Raw genomic sequence first — 21,295 nt, 5'->3', positions numbered from 1 at the left:
GTAAAAAAATGGTTCATCTTGCCAGAACATTCAAACGTTCAAACGAGGCCAAACGTTTTCTGTAACTCTTCACAAGCTTTTCACACACTGTTGCTGGTATTTTGGCCCATTCCTCCATGCAGATCTCCTCTAGAGCAGTGATGTTTTGGGGCTGTTGTTGGGCAACATGGACTTTCAACTCCCTCCACAGATTTTCTATTGGGTTGAGAGACCGGCTAGGCCACTCCAGGACCTTAAAATGCTTCTTACGAAGCCAGTCCTTTGTTGCCCTGGCTGTGTGTTTGGGATCATTGTCATGCTGAAAGACCCAAACACGTCTCATCTTCAATGCCCTTGCTGATGGAAGGAGATGTTCACTCAAAATCTCTCGATACATGGCCACATTATCATTCTTTCCTTTACACAGATCGGTCGTCCTGGTCCCTTTGCCGAAAAACAGCCCCAAAGCATGTTGTTTCCACCCCCATGCTTCACAGTGGGTATGGTGTTTCTTCGGATGCAATTCAGTAGTCTTTTTCCTCCAACACGAGAACCTGTGTTTCTACCAAAAAAAGTTCTATTTTGGTTTCATCTGACCATAACACATTCTCCCAGTCTTCTTCTGGATCATCCAAATGCTCTCTAGCGAACCGCAGACGGGCCTGGACGTGTACTTTCTTCAGCAGGGGGACACGTCTGGCAGCGCAGGATTTGAGTCCCTGGCGGCGCATTGTGTTACTGATAGTAGCCTTTGTTACTGTGGTCCCAGCTCTCTGTAGGTCATTCACTAGGTCCCCCCGTGTGGTTCTGGGATTTTTGCTCACCGTTCTTGTTATCATTTTGACGTCACGGGGTGAGATCTTGCATGGAGCCCCAGATCGAGGGAGATTATCAGTGGTCTTTTATGTCTTCCATTTTCTAATAATTGCTCCCACAGTTGATTTCTTTACACCAAGCGTTTTACCTATTGCAGATTCAGTCTTCCCAGCCTGGCGCAGGTCTACAATTTTGTCTCTGCTGTCCTTCGACAGCTCTTTGGTCTTGGCCATAGTGGAGTTTGGAGTGTGACTGACTGAGATTGTGGACAGGTGCCATTAATACAGGTAACGAGTGGAGCCTCGTCAGAAGAAGTTAGACCTCTTTGACAGCCAGAAATCTTGCTTATTTGTAGGTGACCAAATACTTATTTTCCACTCTAATTTGGAAATAAATTCTTTAAAAATCAAACTGTGATTTTCTGTTTTTTTTTTTTTCCACATTCTGTCTCTCTTGGTTGAGGTTTACCCATGTTGACAATTACAGGCTTCTCTGATCTTTTCAAGTAGGAGAACTTGCACAATTGGTGGTTGACTTAATACTTATTTGCCCCACTGTATGCTAAGAAGCACGCTGAATAAAGAACTGCCGTTCCATTCAAGTCTGGGCCTGACATGTACATGTACATAACTGTCTGCTGCGCTTTTTTATTTCATTTTTTGTAATTGTCTCACCTGATCATTTCGAAAACAACAACTAATAAGCATGCACGACTTTTGGCCAAAATGTGGAAATGTAATGCTCACAAATAGAATATTTAAAAAAATCACAATAAAGACAATGTAACACATTTTGAAAGTGTCATCATATTTCAGTGCCGTTGATGTTGATAGATACAAGTCCAAACCTCCTGATCAAATGCATACTATACTATTATTGTATTTTAAGTGACCCAAAACCAACAAGTAATCTAAAGTTAACAGGAAGTGACCTGGAAATGCTCCAAAATCAAGAGGAAGTGTTCCAGAAGTGACCCAAAATCAACAGGAAGTGACCTGGAATGCTTGTTTAGATGGCAGTGTATGAGTTGTATTTAACACCCTATTAGAACTACTGCTGTCTTAAAAACGATAATGTATTAGCTAAAAACCTTTAGCAAGGCAGCTAAAGGTGAACAGTGTTAGCTTAAACGAAGATGGGGGAGAAAACTTTCAAACAGTGGCGCTGGAAGTGGGGTGCTGATGGTTCTGCAGCACCCCCTAGAGAAAAAAATGTTTTGGTCTTTTTTTGTGTGTTTTTTTGTTAAAAATACATAAAACATATTGAAACTAGTGCTGTCAAATATATTACGTTAACAGGCGGTAACTAATCATTTTAATTAATCACTTTAAAATAATTTACGCATTTAGCACATGCGCGGAATGACCCGCTCATGCATTGCCTCAAACAGATTACAATGATGCCATTTTCTGCACATTGAGAGCTAAGAGCATTCATTGGACCGCGCCATTTATCAGCATAAGCTTTGGTAACCCCTTCACAACAAACATAAGTATCATTTAGTGAAAGCACAACAAAAATAATATTCCTATCTCAAAAAAATAATGTTCACAGATGAAAAGTGCTCAATGCAAAGAGAAATGGCATTCCCAATCAAAATATCTCTGCAAAATACACATAAAACTTACTCAGACTTTGGTCAAACTCTATTTCGTTTAGCTCAACAAATACACTGGATGGCAATATTTAAGTCACAATATACAAAATATCAGAGGTCTCGTACGTTGTGAAGCCAGCACTCAAATAACCGTGGATGGACCGGTAAACAGGGAACTATGGCGTCAGTCGAGGAAGAATACAAACCCATTGCCTTGATTTCCGAGTAATTTAAAACTCTCCATTGACAGCTTGTGGCGTATTTCAATCACTACCTTACGTAGTTAAAAACACTGTCGAAGAACGGCTGTGACGTCAGCGCTCGGCGATGTCAACAATGGTGAGCTACTAGTTCATTTTTTGATAGAAAATTTTACAAATTTTATTAGAACGAAAAAATTAAGAGGGGTTTTAATATCAAATTACTGTAACTTGTACTAACATGGTCTTTTAAGAACCACAAGTATTTCTATCCGTGTGTCCCTTTAACAGAAAGAATGTTAATAATGTTAATGCCATCTTGTGGATTTATTGTTATAATAAACAAATGCAGTACTTGCGTATGTACAGTATGTTGAATGTATATATCCGTCTTGTGTTGTATCTTTTCATTTCAACAATAATTTACAGAAAAATATTTTACAGATGGTTTGAATTGCAATTAGTTACGATTATTTCATTTTTAAGCTGTGATTTACTTGATTAAAAATGTTAATAGTTTGACAGCCCTAATTGAAACAATAGCGTATTTAACTTTGGGCATAAAAAATGTTGAAAAAGTTATTTTTAATAACATGGTCACCACTTGACATTTTGCTCACGTTGAATAAGGCGTTATTGGAATGGAAAAGTTAACTGTTAGCAGAGGAAGCATTAACACAGCGCAAAAACCAATTAGCCATTTTTCTTTACAAAAACAGTAACATTTTCTAAAATTCAATTTGAGGTCGAAGATGATTATGATGGTAGTTCTATAATAGTAAACAACGAGAAAAGTTTGTTTTCAAGCGTGTTTGTGCCTCATTGCGCCGTCTAGCTGCGGGGATTTGCATTATAATACACGGGTGCTTTTATTTCCAATACAAAAACTTCAACACACACTGTAGGTGAAATACAATGTCTTTGTAATAGCCTATAGAGTCTACCCACGTACCACGTGTTCGCGTAGGGTTCCGCCCACTTGTCCGTCAAAACATAGTGTTAACCTATTACGGCTACGTACATTTCTCCTATTTACGGCGTGTTTTTCTGCTCCTTAACATTAATAATCAAAATGGTGAAGGCGTGTGTGGCTGTTGGTTGCACTAACAGAGAAGATGGAAGGAGAGACTTGAAATTTTACCGTATTCCGAGGGATCCAAATAGAAGAGCGAAATGGACGGCTGCAATTCGACGTGAAAATTGGACACCAAAAAATCACCACAGACTATGTAGTAGTCATTTTATATCCGGTAAGATGCATTTAATATATATTTAAAGGGTTTTGGCCTGACAACCACAATTAAGATCATTGCTAGGCTAATCGCCGACAACATACGACGTAGTACGACATAGTTTCAAATTCAAGATGTTTGTGACTTCCCTTTCTTCCACCATCGTTATTTTTTGAATAATATTTAGCTGGTACCAAGTGAGGGAAACTGGCCTCGTCTACGGGGCTGACAAATAACCACAATTAAGATCATTGCTAGGCTAATCGCCGACAACATACACGTATGTATGTAGTGCGTGCTATCGCTAAACCATATAAACATTAAAAGCCTTAACTCCATTGACAAACGACATGAAATACATTAGACTTGACAGTGGATGTTAGCAATAACAAAAGAAAATTTCGTAACTCACCTTTCCAAGCACAAGATAGATTCCTGCCAAACGAGGACCTGTTTCACCCAACCAGCAACGAAGTATTTATAAGCGTCCAAGCTCTTGAAGTTTTTCGTGAGAATAGGCTGATTTTGTGTGGACAAGATCATTTTAAATATCAGCGTAGCAGATGTCAGGCAGACAGGGCGAAGACAGTGGGTCGAAAAACATCGATTTGGGCATCAAATATGGATCTGGCGACTGTATAGAACGAAGCTTTTCCTCATAACGCCTTTTATGCAACAGATCCAGTGAGTTTGCGGCATCAGAAAGAACCGGGTCTTCCATGAAATGCATTTTAAATTGCGCCATCAATTGAAAACAATGCAAATACAGAGTCAAAATGACGGACAAGTGGGCGGAACCCTACAGCGAACACGTGGTGCGTGGGTAGACTCTATTAGTAGTATATAGACTATCCAGCATGTGTGCGTACTGCCATTGTGCACGCCTTGTATGGAGACAAATTTGGAGCAAAACAGCTGTTTTTGGATGGGAAAAACGGCACCCCCTGCTGTAAGTGACTTCCAGTGCCCCTGGTTTCAAATCACTTGTGTGACTTGATTTCTTGAATTGCTCTGTGCCATCTGGTTGGAATCCAACACACTATTTGATTTGTCACTCCATCAAAAGTCCATCAAGCCAACGGCCGTTCAAAGATTGCTCTCTATGTTTTGGCGTGGTCAAACATTAAACATGTAAACATTAAACATCATTTGCTTGATATCAAAGTTCAAGAAGCAACCACCACGTGAAATGGCACAACAAAAAGCGAGTTTGTTGTCCTTTCGACTTTTTTTTCCTCCCTCAACTTTGTCACGTGTGTTTCTGCGGGTTTGTTGACATCTTAGTCGAGCGGGATTCTGGCCGACGCCGTCGCCCTCCTGACGGCCGTGTACGTCACCGCGCCTTCTGCTTCCTCTTTTTGAACCTGCCAACAGCAAACACCAATGAAATGTACAGCACAGATCTTTCCCTCATAATATTATATTAACAATATTTATATAACATATGGCGACACATTGGCAGAGTGGTTGGTCTAGGATCAAGTGTTCAATCCTGGGCTCTGGCTTTCCTGTGTAGAGTTTGCATGTTCTCCACTTACTGCGTGGGTTTACTCCGGTTTCCTCCCCACATCCCCAAAACATCCATGGAAGGCTGATCGAACGCTGTAAATATAGCTACGTGTGTGTACGCGAATGGTTGTTCGTCTCCTTGTGCCCTGCGATTGGCTGGCAACCGATTCAGAATGTAGCCCGCCTACTGCCCATAGTTAGCCGAGATTGGCTCCAGCACCAGCATTTACTGTATTTATTTCAGTTCCCTGACACTTATATTTCAACATAGACTTCGTAATGATATTGACAGGACACGGGGCCGATCAATAGGGGGCCTATCCCCGTCGAAGCTGACCGAGTGGAAACACAGACAAAGAGCTTTTTACGTTGAAAATTCTTGTGAATAAATGCTTAAATCCCCGAATTCTTTATAGTAGGGCTGTCAAAATTATTGCAAAATTATCAGGTAAAGAAAACTACCTACTATTGCCTGGAATACAAGAAAGGGTTTGACGAAAATTATCGCGTTAACGGGCGGTAATTAATTTTTTAAATTAATCACGTTAAAATATTTGACGCAATTAACGCACATGCCCCGCTCAAACAGATTAAAATGACAGCAAAGTGCAATGTCCACTTGTTACTTGTGTTTTTTGGAGTTTTGTCACCCTCTGCTGGTGCATGGGTGCGACAGATTTTATGGGCTTCAGCACCCATGAGCATTGTGTAATTATTGACATCAACAATGGCGGGCTACTAGTTTATTTTTTGATGGAAAATTTTACAAATTTTATTAAAACGAAAACATTAAGAGGGGTTTTAATATAAAATTTCTATAATGTACGAACATTTATCTTTTAAGAACTACAAGTCTTTCTATCCATGGATCGCTTTAACAGAATGTTAATAATGTTAATGTCATCTTGTTGATTTATTGTTATAATAAACAGATACAGTACTTATATACCGTATGTTGAATGTATATATCCATCTTGTCTTTCCATTCCAACAATAATTTACAGAAAAATATGGCATATTTTAGAGATGGTTTGAATTGCGATTAATTCATGTTTAAGCTGTAATTAACTTGATTAAAAATTTTAGTTGTTTGACAGCCCTACTTTATATAAACGTAAAACAGTCTTGATTCTTGGTTAAAAGCAAAAAAAAAAGTGCAGTTAGCGTTTATTTTACGTAAATATGGCGAATGTGCTGCTAGTCTTTAAGCCACTGTGGCGCCGCCTTATCACCACAAATAGCTTTTTACGTTGAAAATACTTGTGAATAAATGTTTAAATCCCTGAATTCTTTATAGATATGCTGGTAAAACAGACTTGATTCTTGGTTAAAAGCAAAAAAACATGCAGTTAGCATTTATTTTATGTAAATATTGCGAATTATAACGCCGATGCTGTAGCAGCTAATTTCTCCCACTGATCTTTTTTTTTTACAACGTTTCAAAATGCATGCATGGTACAAAAAATAATAATGACCTTGAATCCTTGAACAAATTACTCCTGAGACAATCCTTTCTATTTGTATGCGGTACAGCTTTCGTAGTATTTCCAACCTAAACCTGCGTTAGATATCTGCGTGTGTGTGTGTGTGTGCGTGTGTGTGTGTGTGTGTGTGGGGGGGGGGGTTGAGAATAACTCCTCTTGATGTGGGCAGGCCCCCTACTTGAAGGCGTGGCACAGTGTCTGACAGACATGATCCATCAATACAATTATGAAGTCTCCGATTTCAATTTGTACTTGTTCCAATTTCCATGTATTTATTTCATCATTTACAGTGATCCCTCGCTACTATGCGCTTCAAACTTGATGCCCGTAGTCTATAACACTTTTTCAATTAAAAAAAACAAAACACTATTTAAAACGGTTAAGGTATATGCATGTATAGATCACATTGTTTTCTTTTATACATATCTCATTTATATCATAATCATTACATTTGCAGTGCTTAAAAAAATGTGTAAAAATATACACATACGTACATATTTTTAAATTATGCTTTGGGGGAAAAAACATGTCTTATATGCAGTATATCTCTTCCAATGCTGTTGAATCTGAATAAATACATTGAAAAAAAAAAAAAAAATACAATTAATTTATTTCAAATAACCCCCGCCTCTACTTTGTGGATTTTCGTGTGTGTGTGGGGGGGTCCCCATTAACCGCAAAAAATGAGCAATCACTGAATTTACTTTACATTTTCATCTATTTTGCCTGTTTTTTTTATGTCCCCTTTGTTTAAATGATTTCACGTCATGTCAATTTTGGCCTTTTTCAATTTCCATGTAATTATTTATTTATGTATTGATTCCAGCGTTAATTTTGACATTTCAATTTGCTTTTATTCCAGTTATTTCTTTCTTTCAACATACATCGATTTGATATCAGAATACCAATAAATAAATTCATCAAAATTGCATCGTTGATGTAAATATTCGTAAATAAACCGCAAGCCATACCTGTTTTTGGGCGTCGTCGCCTTTCTTTTTCTTCTTTACGCTGACGGTGGCGTAGGTCACGCCGGCCTCGGGCTCTTCCGTTGTCTCGTCCTGTCCAAATGACATACGCCAGTGTGACATTTAGGAAAGACTCACTCACGTTTTATCCCAAAATGAAAATATAACAGCTGAAGGAGATAGTACCTTTTCTCGTAGGCACCGTTTAACTGTTTACATTATTCTAACACACTTAATATAATCAATCAGGGATTGGTGTCGTTTCTCGTATTCACTGTTTGACTGTTTATATAACTCTCACACACCCAATATAAAATAAATAGCACTTATACCATAGTTGAAGGAAAACGAGCAGAGCATAGTGCATAAGAGATACATGACACCTTCTTTCGAGGTTGCGTGGCTTTCTTGAGGTGGCGTGGCTCAGTGGTAGAGTAGTTGTCCCCCAACCCAGAGGTTGTGGGTTGTGGTGCTGCATCACCAGTAGGTGGATGGCAAGATAGTGTAAAGCGCTTTGAGGGCCTTGAAAGGTGGAAAAGCGCTATACAAGTATAACACCATTTACCATTCTTATCACGGAAGCCTAACATGTGCGTCACGCAACTGACCGAGCAATATTGACGCCGACATCTACAAGCCCACATCTGCACTACCAACTCTCGCACCCAGTTCTCCCGGACAGTCCAGAACAAATGGTGGGACGTTCTGTCCCAACACAAGGAACACCGGAGAACGCCCGATATCCAGCTGATAACACGACTGACAAGACTGCAAGAGCCCCTTTGACGCTGAGGTGGCAAAATCCACAGCGACATTGGGATAAACATGAAATTGGATTGAACAGAAACTGGGAGCTTAGACACAGACAAGGGGTAACGAGACAATGATGCACAGGTGGGTGATACAAGAGACAGCGGATTGGTGGATACACAAGAAGCAGGGCACAACAGGTGAAATCAATGGGTAATCACAATGACAAGATACACTAGGGCACAAACTTGACAGGACTTAACTCAAGGCATGACGGTAATAATGCGTAGAAGATGAAAAGTAAAATCAGTTACTTTGCTGAGTAACTAGTTACCCTTACAATGAGGTAAATGAGTTACTAACTCAATTACTTTTTGGGAGACGTCATTTGTAACTGTAATCTTCAGGTAAACAACACTGCTGGCAAGGAACGAACCATCGCTCAGAAGGATTATTGGACGCCTAATGACAACATTCAGACTGTTCAGCCTTTTGATGCAATAATAAAAATAATGTTGTCACCTTCTGTTGGCCCGGAGTTCCCGTCTTGTAGTCGTAAGTGATGCTAGCGTAGGTGGAGTTGCTTTCTTCCTGATCAAGTAAAATAGGAATAGAAATCAAGCGTCTGACGCATGACCTTCATAGCGTCATCAAGAACTTACGGCTTTGGAGACATCTGGAAAGAAAAGGAACAATGAGTCAAATGTTAGTCAGCAACAAAGGATTCATTTTCATTGATTTCAATATTTAGTTAAACATTTCATTTTTGTGTATTTATTTCCAAATGTATTGATTTCAATTATTTTGTATTTCAAGCATTACTTTAATTTGTACTTATTTCAATATGTATTTATGTTAATGTTTTTATTTCAATTTTAAATGATTTATTTCAATATTTATTATATAATTACTGATTTTAATATATTTATTGATTTCAATATTTATTTATTCCAATCATTTTAATGATTTTTTTTCAGTATTTGTTTACTTATTACAATATTTCAGTTGAACATTTCATTTGTACATATTAAAATACATAAATGTACATACGTGTATGGTATACACTGCTGGCTAAAAGTATTGGCACCTGTGCAATTCTGTCAGGGAATGCTCAATTTCTCCCAGAAAATGATTGCAATTACAAATGCTTTGGTATAGTCATATCTTCATTGATTTTGCTTGCAATGAAAAAACACACACACAAAAAACCCCCCAAAAAACATGATCATTTTACACAAAACTCCAAAAAAGGCCCAGAGAAAAGTCTTGGCAGTTTTGGCTTGAACTTGTTTGGATGTTAGTCGTGGTTCTTTTTCCACCATCCACACAATCTTTCGTTGTGTTACCGGCACCCCCAAGGGGCCGCTGTTACTTTTATTATGACCGGCATTGTCAGTATGGAGCAGAGAAGAAGAAAGTGGACGAGCGAGAGGGAGCGAGAGAGCGAGAGTAATGAAAAAGTGCGCAGGGTAGCGCAGACTCAAGTGGCTGTTGTTGTTGTTGTTATACTTATATAGCGCTTTTCCACCTTTCAAGGCGCTCAAAGCGCTTTACACTATCTCGCCATCTACCTACTGGTGACACAGCACCAGGAGCAACGTGGGGTTCAGTATCTTGCTCAAAGACACTTAGACGAGTTCATCAGAGCGGAGAATCTGTCCCCCACGTTTTATTTTTGTTAATAAAATTACCCCACAAAAAGCCATCCGACGCCTCTCAGTGTTTTTATGCACGCCGCCGCCTTCCTGAAGAGGAAATCGGACGAACCAAAGACAGCCGACGACAACGAGCCAACATGAATCGCTGGTCCACAAGAATTGGTAACAGTTGAAATCTCGCGTCCATTTTTCGTCCACATCTAGGGAGGTTAGCCACAGTGCCGTGGGGTTTACACTTATTGACGACACTGCGCACGGTAGACACAGGAACATTCAGGTCTTTGGAGATGGCCTTGAGATTGCCCATGCATCCTCACAATTTTGCTTCTCAAGTCCTCAGACAATTCTTTGGTCTTCTTTCTTTTCTCCATGCTCAATGTGGTACACGCAAGGACACAGGACAGAGGCTGAGTCAACTTTAATCCATTTTAACTGGCTGCAAGTTTGATTTAGTTATTGCAACCACCTATTATGTGCCACAGGTAAGTAACAGGTGCTGTTAATGACACAATTTAGAGAAGCATCATATGATTTTACAAGGGTGCTAATACTTTTGTCCGGCCCATTTTTGGAGTTTTGTTTAAAATGATAATGATTTTTTTCCCCATACTCCTTTGTGTTTTTCCATTGCAAGCAAAATAAACAAAGATATTACTACCAAAGCATTTGTAATTGCAATCAATTTCCGGAATAAATTGAGCGTTATCTGACAGAATTTGGCCAGCACTGTAGAATAAAGAAGAAAAATGTCACCGCTAGTGTAGCGTTTCTTCTGCACAAATCTACTCAATAAAAGTATGGCTTCATAAAACTACTTAGTAGTACATTTTTCTCAAAAAGTTACTCAAGTAAAAGTAACGCGTTACTACCTGCCTCTGCCGTAAATGGCACACAATGTGTAAACCTCAACGGAATGTTCGGGCTAATCAAATGACCTTTGTACCCTGGCTCGTGTTCCTTCTGGACTTGACGAGGACTGCCACAAGGACCAGCGCGAGGGTCAGGACGGCCGCGCCCGCTCCGATGCCAATGAGCACGTTCCGGTCGAGCCCCGGCGCTGCCGGCCCTTCTTCGTTCACGCTCGGGAAGTCGAACGTGTGCCAGGCTCGGACCCTCACCTCTTCATTCCTCACGTACTGGCACGTGTAGTTCCGGTCCCGGTCGACGGGAGGTACTGTGAAAGTGGACTCGCAGTGGTCCTGTCTAAAACGTTCCTTTGGAAATTCCCGGTCTTCCCCGTCCCTCCAGCGGAACCTCCCGCAACGGCACTCGCGTACGGGCCAGCAGGCCACGGAACATTTCAGGACCCCTTCGCCATCTTTCGTCGGATCCCATGATGACCACGTCACTGCGGGGAAGAAGGAAGCCGACTAAGGAAATTCCTCCAATTGGCTCAAAATGAACAGGAAGCAAACCAAAACGTTCAAGAAATGACCCCAGAATGCCCCAAAATCAACAGAATGTGAACAAAAATCAACAGGAAGTAATCTGGCAATGCCCAAAATCAACAAGTGACCCCGGTGTTGTACCAAAATCTAATATGCGATCCCAGAGGCGTAGCAAGGGTTCCCGGGGGCCCCAGGCAACAAGCAACATGGGGCCCTTCGAGCGTGTGCAAGTAAGGGGGACAGTTGGACTTATATGGACAATAGAAGAAAGAGTAGCAACACAAAAATACCACCATCGGATGCGGAGGTATGTACCTTTGTGTGAAATCAGTAGTCAGATTGGCCCTACTACCCACCAAATTCAAATTATTCCGTAAAAACCACTGATTGGTGGACTACCGACCGAAATGAATATTAAATTTTCTCATAAAATGGTTTAGGAATATTTTAGATGCATTTATGTTATATTTTTCTTACAGAGTTTTCAACGAGGAATACGATAGACACATTAATAGGCTTTTTTGGAAAAATCCACATTTCTTTAAGTAGTCACATGAATAATGAGGTGGCCTGTGAAAATCAACATAAAAAAACTCGGCAAGGACTTTGCAGAGAGTACTTTGTGAGTCTTTAAACAATCATGTGGTATTAATAGCCAATTGGGCTTTCTTAAACATGTATAATCTACGTGACATGGTTAGTGCTGATTGGGATCGATAACAGAATCGTTAGATAATCTGCCAAATGATTCCATGTATTGAAACACTCCCTACACTTGTCGCTGCAACAGTGCAGTAAAGCTGCTTGTGCTAAATCTGTTGGCCCTTTGGGGCCCCCTGCTGGCTGGGGGCCCTAGGCAATTGCCTGGTTTGCCTAATGGGACACGACGCCTCTCCGCGATCTGTCAGAATCTGTGACGAAGAGGGCGATGTTGCCAAAAGCCAGGCCGACAGCAACGAAGACGAGGAATCGAAGAAGGCCACTTACGCTCACAGCGTAAACTGCCATTTGCTACGTAAATGAGGCTATTCACTCGCAGTTGCCGAGGCTTATTTTCCCTTTCACCGAATAAACGTCATGATATTTAATTATGATGCTGACATTAAGAAAATGTCTGCTTCAAAAAATCACATACAGTAGCTATATGATATATTATGAAGTTTTGATGTTTCGAAAATTTCTGCTTGAATAGATTACTTTTGATATTGTGAAATAGTAAGTTGCAATAAATTGCCATTTTTCTTCTTATTCTTCCTGACGAGGTTATTGTGTAAATATCCTATTCAATGAATTACATTTATTGTATGACTTTTGACATTGTGAAAATGTGTGTTCTAATAAATTACATTGCTGTATTGTATTTTTGAGATTATGAAATTATCCGCACCAATAAATTACATTCTATGAATTTATCCCTCTTCCTCACACACTCACGCATACACAATTTTCGATGTATAAGGACAATGAATGATATAAATGTAAATGCGGTAGTTAGTGTGTGATTTCGCTGTATTTTCCTTATGCTATTTCCCAGCCCATCGAAGGCAATTCCTTACTTATTTGACACCCCCTTACTGTCATTTGAACGCATATTTCCTCAAAACGACCTCCAGAAACTATATTTTTAGTGTCATGTTTTCTCATAGATGCAGATGTGGCCGTCGGAAATGGTGATACCAGGGCCGGCCCAGCCTATACGCAGACTATGCAGCTGCTTAGGGCCTCTGATCACTAGGGGGCCCCCAATCTGGCAATTGTTTAATTTGTATTTTGTTTACTACAGTTTGCTTTATTTGACTTTTGTGAGTTTTGATACTTGATTACAAGCTTAAAAAAATAAAAGTTCTTCCTTAACTTCTTTCTTTCCTCTTTTAGAAAAAGGTTTGGCACTATCTACTGTAAGTACTGACAATCATTTGGAGTGAAAAGTTTGAAGTATGCAGTGCAACAAAATCTGATTAATATACAAAATATGGACGTATGGGTTGGATTGCATGTATGGGTTTCACAGTACACTGTGACGAAATGGTGGGCCAAAAATATGGGCCCTCTTTGCATTATTTTGCTTAGGGCCCCCAAATGGCCTGGGCCGGCCCTGGGTGATACTCCTCTACTGTGTCTAAGAAAAATCACGTCACTCTTAAAGCTCTTTGCTGATCTTCTGACACCATCCCAACTCCCCCCTACTATATATCCTCTCAACTGGACCCCCAGAGGGTGTATATTTAATTATTACATATTCCGATAGGTGCAGATGTAGCTGTCGGAAATAGTGATACTCCTCTACTGTATCTAAGAACAATCAAAACACTCTTAAAGCCCTTTCCTGATCCCCTGAGACTATTCCTACTCCCCCCTACCACATCTCGTCTCAATTGGACCCCCAGAGTCTGTACATTTTATCATGACATTTTCTGATAGGGTCAAATGTGGCTGTCAGAAATTGTGATCCTTCCCAACTGTAGGTGGGGCTCTAACATTGACCCTTGCACTTTTGCGATAGCCGATTAACCCAATTTTCAGCTCTGGGGGTCCAATTGAAGGAATATGTACTAGGGAAGTGGGGTCTGTCATTGGATCGGCAAAGAGCTTTAAGGGTGACTTGACTGATTTTAGACTCAATACTGGAGGATCACATTTTCTGATGCTGACCATTTCTGTAAGCCACATCTGCACCTATCAGAAATTGTGATCCTCCCTATTGTGTCTAAAATGAAGTCACCACTAAGGCTCTTTGCTGATTTTCTGAAGCCCCCCCCCCCCCCCCCCCATACTACATATCCTCTCAATTGGACCCCCAGAGTTTGTACATTTTGTCATCACTAAACATCACGATCATTAGATCAGTAAAGAGCCTTAAGGGTGACTTGACGGATTTTAGACACAATACAGGAGGATCACATTTTCTGATGCTGACAATTTCTGTAAGCCACATCTGCACCTATCAGAAATTGTGATCCTCCTGTATTGTGTCTAAAATCAGACAAGTCACCCTTAAGGCTCTTTGCTGATCTAATGATAGTGATGTTTAGTGATGACAAAATGTACAAACTCTGGGGGTCCAATTGAGAGGAGATGTAGTATGGGGGGGCGGGGGGGTCAGAAAAACAGCAAAGAGCCCTAGTGGTGACTTCATTTTAGACACAATAGGGAGGATCACAATTTCTGACAGCCACATCTGCACCTACCAGACATTGTGACAATAAAGATATAGTTTCTGGAGGTCGTTTTGGGGTATTATGTATTCAGATGACGGTAAAAAGAATGTCAGATGAGTAAGGATTTGTCTTTGATGGGCTGGGCAACAGCATAAGGAAAATACAGCGAGATCAATCAAAGACTACGGCATATATTTATATCATTGTCCTTATACATTTAAAATTGTGAGTGCATGTGTGGAAGAGTCATAAGTTAAAAGAATGCAAGTAATTTATAAGAGCGGACAATTCCATAATTTCACAAATACAATACAGTACCTAATTTAGAAAAGTGCACATTTTCACAACATCAAAAGCCATACATTTTATGTAATCTATTTAATGGGATATTTACATAATAACCTCATCATGATGAAGAATAATAGCAATTTATTACAGCGGACTATTTCACAATGTCAAAAATTCACATTAAATATGCAAAACTTTTTAAAACATTTTCTTAGTAACGATGTCATGATCGAATGTCACGACGTTAATACCGTGAAAGGAAAAATAAGCCTCGCAACTTGCAGCGAGTCTCGTTTACGTAGCAGTTCACGCCGTTAGCGTAAGTGGTCTTCTTCGATTCCTCTTCGTCGTTGCTGTCGGCCTTGCTGTTGGCGACATCGCCCTCCTTCGTCACAGATTCTGACGGATCGCAGATTTCGGTACAACACCGGAATGTCCCAGAAGTGACAGGAAAGTCAACAGGAGGTGATCCATAAGCATCTTATCATGGACAAGGAAGTCAGCCAAAAAGAATGGATTGCCTACCAATCCAATTCCTTTCAACTTGCTATCAAATTGATTGGGATCGGGTGTAGGACACAGCTGCATCGTTTATGGAAGCATACTCGTCATCGCAACTGAATAATCACTCATCGTTAAAACTCAATTCATTTGCCCAGGAAATAGTCCTGGGAGTGACACGTGTGTCTCATAGGCCTCAGTAGCACATAAGTGCTCGCTTTCTTTACAAATGACAGACGAAATTCAAAACCATAGGCGAGAGATCAATATATCCCACGCCATTGGAGCCAAATTATAATAGGCCGATTCCAACTGACTCACGTGTCATCACCGTCAAGAAAACTCTTTCATTTGGATCATGCAGTTGACACTTGAAGAGACCGGCGTCATCCGCTGTCACCCCCTGGATGAGAAGGGAGCAGTCGTCTTTCACGCTGAGGCGCCCGCTCCTGGACGAGCGGATCTCAACTCGCCCGTCCTTCACTTCCTTTATTGGCGGGTCATAGCCCGGAGCATACGACCATTCCAAATCGGAGCAGGAAGCCATCCGGCAGGGCAGAGTTGCCACATCACCCGCCGCGACATAGATGTTGGTGTCCTCTCCACGGATGACTGCAAGCGACACACAAGCGAGGACAACGTAAACGAGGACCGTTAGAGTGCCGTAGCTTTCTGCTAACGCTGTTAGTTAGGTTTGATGATATATTATCGATATGGTGATATATCGTGATACTTTGCATCCCAATGGGATATCCATATCCTCCCGCCAAGAATCCATGTCTTGTCACTTTAAAAAAGGAAGCAAAATAATGTCTAGTTTAACTCATTGGCTGCCAACTTTGGTTCTTTCGCCCCTCCCCGTCTAAATGGATTGGACGCCTCGCGTTGTCAATGGCACGCAGATATGAGCATTTAAAGCCACTTCTCCTAGTTTAAATGAATGGGACCCTAACCAGGCTCACTTACTGTACATTCGAGATATTTTCCTGTTAATTTTAAGGCATTTTCTGGCTCATTTGTTGTTCGTTGTTCACTTCCTGTTGATTTTGGGTCACTTAATGTTGGTTTCGCAGCGTTTAGGGTCATTTTAATTCAGAGGTTGGTAGTAACGCGTTAGATTTACTCCTTACAATTACTTGAGTAACTTATTGAGAAAAATGTACTTCTTAGAGTAGTTTTACAACGCACAAACTTTTCACTTTTATTTGAGTAGATTTGTGAAGAAGAAACATTACTCTTACTCCACTACTTTGGGCTACACGATGGAGTCGTTACATTTTTCTTTTTATTCTACTTATCAACTTTATCTTTGCCAGAGATGCCGACAGAGGTTCTCTTACTTTCACCAACGAGGCATCGCAACAATAACCACACGAAACCAATCAAACGTAACAATGTTTTTTCTCCACTAGAGGACACTCACACTTTGGACCGGTGATATACATATAAATACTGTATATATATATATATATATGGCGGAAAACACAGACAAGACTGAAAAAGCAGTTTTTGCTCTTGCACTTCTCTTTTAAAGAAACTGCCGTATTTTAAGCCAAAACAACTGTTGTGTTTGATAGAACAATATGTCTATATGCTGCCATAGTAGACTCATGGCGCATGAAGCCCCCGAACTATTTTTAGTTTGCCCGTTTTACCCTGAAAACCCCTATTTACAGACGTTGCGCAACCGCTTTTGTTTCATCCTAGCCATAAAAGGAAGGTAAGTAATTGTATCTATTATTCGAAATGTATGTCATTTTTAGCTTGGAATTGTTAATTGATGTCTAATATTTAGTTTAAAAAAACCACTTTAAAAAAATCATTCAGTTGCATATTTTAAACTTTTAAACAAATTACGTCACCATGAAAAAATTGGCGTCTGTAAAAAAGTCACAGATATCTACCTCATAACTATCGCTCAATTGTATTTTTTTCGTTACTGTCGCATTTTCCCCCAATATTTTAGATGATAAATAATCAATCCAAACAAAGAAAAATTGGAAAAAATGTTTAAAAGGGTAAATGTATGAAAAAGAACATCTTGACACTCCTTGATGTCTGCGATTTCTGCATCGTGGCCCTTGTTATACTGCTGTTTCACCCATAAAACCCCCCAAAATCCGGCTGTGGCCATTCATTTCTGTGTCTTGACACTCAGTGAAACATCCGACATGGAATTTTTGGATCGAAACAAGGTACGTACGCGATAATATCTTGTTAAAATCATGGCGTCTGTAATTCTGCTCTCGCATGCTCTCACCTCCAGATAGGGTTTTGCTGTTTAATTTTTTTTTTTTTTTTTAAATGCCCTCCTGTTCAAAAAATTTCTTCCCCCAGAAAATAGAGATTTTAAGCTTTCCAATGATGTATCACACATGCATATCGGACAATTTTGAAATTTGGCCAAATTGGGGGTCTCAGAGCGGAACGTCAAGTCACCTGAGTGTTTTCCACCATATATTCTATTTTTTCCCCCACAAATAAATTCAGTCAAATTTTTATCACTCGACAGTACATAAAAAAAAGGGGGGGGGGTAAAAAAAATTCCAAAAGTGGTTCAAAATAAAGTATCAGGGAAAAAAAAAGTTGACGTTAAAAAAAAATAACAGTGCCCCTAAAGGGACACGGAAGAGAAAAAAAAAAATCTACATCAAAGCAAAAATTTTTTACATCGAAGCAAAAAAAAAAAAAAAATGGCATTGAGGGAAAACAATTTCTTGTTTACATCGGGGAAAAAAAAGGAAAAAAAAAAGTTAACATCGAAGCAAAAAAAAAAAAAATCTTGGAAGATAATTTGAAGATTGGAATTGGAAGAATGTCCTCTTTTCTGACACGGAGCCTGTGTTCTCTGCATTTGCTGGACATTCATCAGCAACCGTGTAGCTGTCCAGAGTATAGCAAAGAGTTGCTAATGAAGTCAACAAGGGCCTCCAAATCACAGAACATTTCGAAGCGAAAATGTCCGTTTGAGTTTAAGACGCGCTTCAAATGTCTTCTTCTTATTTGGAAACTAATATCAAGAATTGATCTTATGTCATCATATTTTAGGCCTATTTCAAAGTAAAACTCAATTAATCTACCCCACGGTTTGCTTCAATGCAAAAAAAAAAAAAAAAAATCTTCGATGTAAAAAACAAACAAAAAAATGTTTATTTTGCTTCGACCTCTACTTCCGTGACATTTTTTTTTGCAGGGCATTTTTTTTATTTTGCTTTAACAAAAAAAAAGTCTTCGGTGTCCCTTTTGGGGCACTTTTTTGTTTTCTGCGTCAACTTTTTTTGTCCTCTGTCCTTTTTTTTTTTTTTTTTTTTACAATACCTCAACAGTGCATAAAGGGGGAGGAAAAGGAATCAAAACAATTCCAAAAGTGGTTCAAAATGCAGTATCATACGGAGCCCTTAAGGTGACATGGCAGAAGAAAAAAAAAACTGAGACGGAAAAAAAAAAGCTTAAGTTAAACAAACAAACAAACAAAAACACTGCTCCTAACGGGTTGAAGAAAAAAAACAAAAAAATTTCACATTAAGGTAAAAAAAAAAAAAATTTACATCGAAGCAAAAACAAAACAAAAAAAACGGCCTGTGCCGTTCAGTCTGTCCAGCCGCCAAATTAGCACCCGCGCCAGGCCTCTGTCCGGCCGTGGTGCTTGAGGAGTTGAACCGGAGATGAGTGGCGGCGGCGCTGCCCGAGACTGAACCGTCAAAAGTGTCTCTCCATCGTCACAAGCCCCGTAGATAAGCTTAGTTTATGTTTGTTGACATTAGCTTTAGCCTTCGCGCTAGCAGCAGCCTCGTATTCGTTCCAAAAATCTTTGTGATGCGGCTTCTAATGGCTAATCAGGTTAGTGGTGTTGAATGAGGACGCTTTCTTTCCACCTCGTGGAACTTCTGCAGCCCATGTTTCGCAGATGGCGAGAGCGTCGTTTGTTTCACACGCGGAAAAATCAACCACGGCAAGTGTCAGAGCCGCCATGATATCTAACTGCCTCAACCCTGTCGTGTAACGCCGCCTCCTCTATGACGCCATACCCCTCGACTCCTCCTCCCTCAGGGGCTTCAGAGGGAGGAGGGCTTGAGGAGGCGGTGGTGCAGAAGTGGCCGAAACTGCTTCGGTTGCGCACATTTGGAGGCTAAATCAAGTATGTAATTATCGGATTGCATTATCGGTTGAATTTTTTAAAATCTGGATTATCTGTGTGACATCATAACTGCCATTATCGGCCGATAATCATCATTAACCGATATTATCGTGCGTCTTTAATATAATTTTTGACTATTCTACCCACCTCTGCTTTAATTATTTGGGAGCATTCTTGGATCGCTGTTAATTTTGTGGAGGTTTTTTTGGGGGGGGGGGTCAAACATAATGACCACCAGTGGAGAAACATTGAACGAGTTAATAAAATATATAACATGTAGATTTGGGTTTTTAATTTATTCAGTATGAATAATGGTTAAGTCTTGATATCGAAGGGATATTTCAATATCATGTACTACCGGTCAAAATGGACAGCTAGCATCGTCAGTGAGCAGCCAGTGAGTGAAAAGGTAAGTACAAAAAGGGTCAAGTCTCTTTTGAAAATTGCTGACATCCTGGAGCCAGCAAGAGGAGAGAAAAAAAATGTCGCTTACCTTTAAATAGTAGCAGAAAAAGAAGAATGAATTGCCGTTCGATCATCTTTGTGAAGTTCAGCTTTTGGTTTTACGTGGTGATTTCCTGCAAAAGCCTGAAATAAATCATGACGTCCCTCCCTACTATGGGGGTGTGTGCCTACTTGCTTCTGCATTTGGCTTTTTTATCAGAAAATGCTTTCACAACAGCGCTTCTTCATTCTTTATTGCGGCACAATCATGTCCAAAGAGGAAGTGAGGAAAAACAAGCACAAAAAAGCTAGATATGGCTTCATTTCATTTGACTGTTGCGGCCATGTTGGTATGGGCGATCAAAGGTCTTCATACTTTTAAGTGAGTTTAAGTGAGAGGGCCAACATGAGGGCGCCATTGGCGGAGTTTGACTTTTGGGGCAGAGGGGGCACAACATGTTGATGACCCCGAAACGCAGTGTCAGCAATAAAATGAACTGATAAGAATATTTATAATAATAAATTGACAATGAGCGTTTTTTTGTTTCCCATCATTTTTGAGGGGAATTCTATCTCAGGCTGCTTAGGACAGCTATACTTTTCGCCAAGATCGTCATCCGTTGAATATGATACGCCCGCCATCAAAAATTGTATCCCCTGGGCGGAGCCATATGGAGGAAGATTTGTGTCTTTATTATTCAATCAAAAAAAAGTTGCTTCAATAAAAAAAAAAAAAAAAAGTTGCTTCAATCAAAATATATATTTTCAACTAAAAAAATGTCGCTTCAATCAAAAGTAAATGTGTTCGAATGCAAAAATAAATTTGAAACTCAAAAAAAACCAAAACAAAAAAAATGCACGTGAAAGCTATTTGTCTTTGATTTTTTTTTTTTTATCGACTGAAGTATTGTTGATTTGTGTTGGGGCCACATTTTGGCTAGGAAATGTTTGTCTTCATTATTCAATCATAAATAAGTTGCTTCAAAATATATCGATTTTCAAAAAGAAAATCAAATTAAAAAAAAGACATATTTAAATCAAAAAGTTTTTGAATGCGAAAAAATATTTGAGATTGAAAATTTTGCATCTGAACACTTAATTTTTCATTGAAAAAGTTTTCTTTGATTGAAGCAATCATTTTTGTTTTGGGACATTTATGTCTAAATCATTGAATCCCCCAAAAAG

General features: G+C 39.7%; 1 protein-coding gene across 1 annotated transcript; it reads right to left on the bottom strand.

Moving 5' to 3' along the window:
• Positions 1 to 1,054: 1,054 nt before the first annotated feature.
• LOC130907246 (uncharacterized) lies at positions 1,055 to 20,411 on the bottom strand. Its single transcript, XM_057822096.1, has 7 exons — positions 20,160 to 20,411; positions 15,850 to 16,140; positions 11,137 to 11,541; positions 9,198 to 9,211; positions 9,058 to 9,126; positions 7,789 to 7,878; positions 1,055 to 5,188 (listed from the first exon to the last, which is right to left on the bottom strand). The coding sequence occupies exons 1-7, from the start codon at positions 20,203 to 20,205 to the stop codon at positions 5,105 to 5,107; spliced, it is 999 nt and encodes a 332-aa protein (XP_057678079.1). The 5' UTR covers positions 20,206 to 20,411; the 3' UTR covers positions 1,055 to 5,104.
• Positions 20,412 to 21,295: the final 884 nt, after the last annotated feature.

This window comes from Corythoichthys intestinalis, chromosome 19, assembly GCF_030265065.1.
Source record: "Corythoichthys intestinalis isolate RoL2023-P3 chromosome 19, ASM3026506v1, whole genome shotgun sequence".
Lineage (NCBI taxonomy): Eukaryota > Metazoa > Chordata > Actinopteri > Syngnathiformes > Syngnathidae > Corythoichthys > Corythoichthys intestinalis.
The sequence above is the reverse complement of the archived record's forward strand: the minus strand, read 5'-3'. Positions and strand labels throughout refer to the sequence as shown.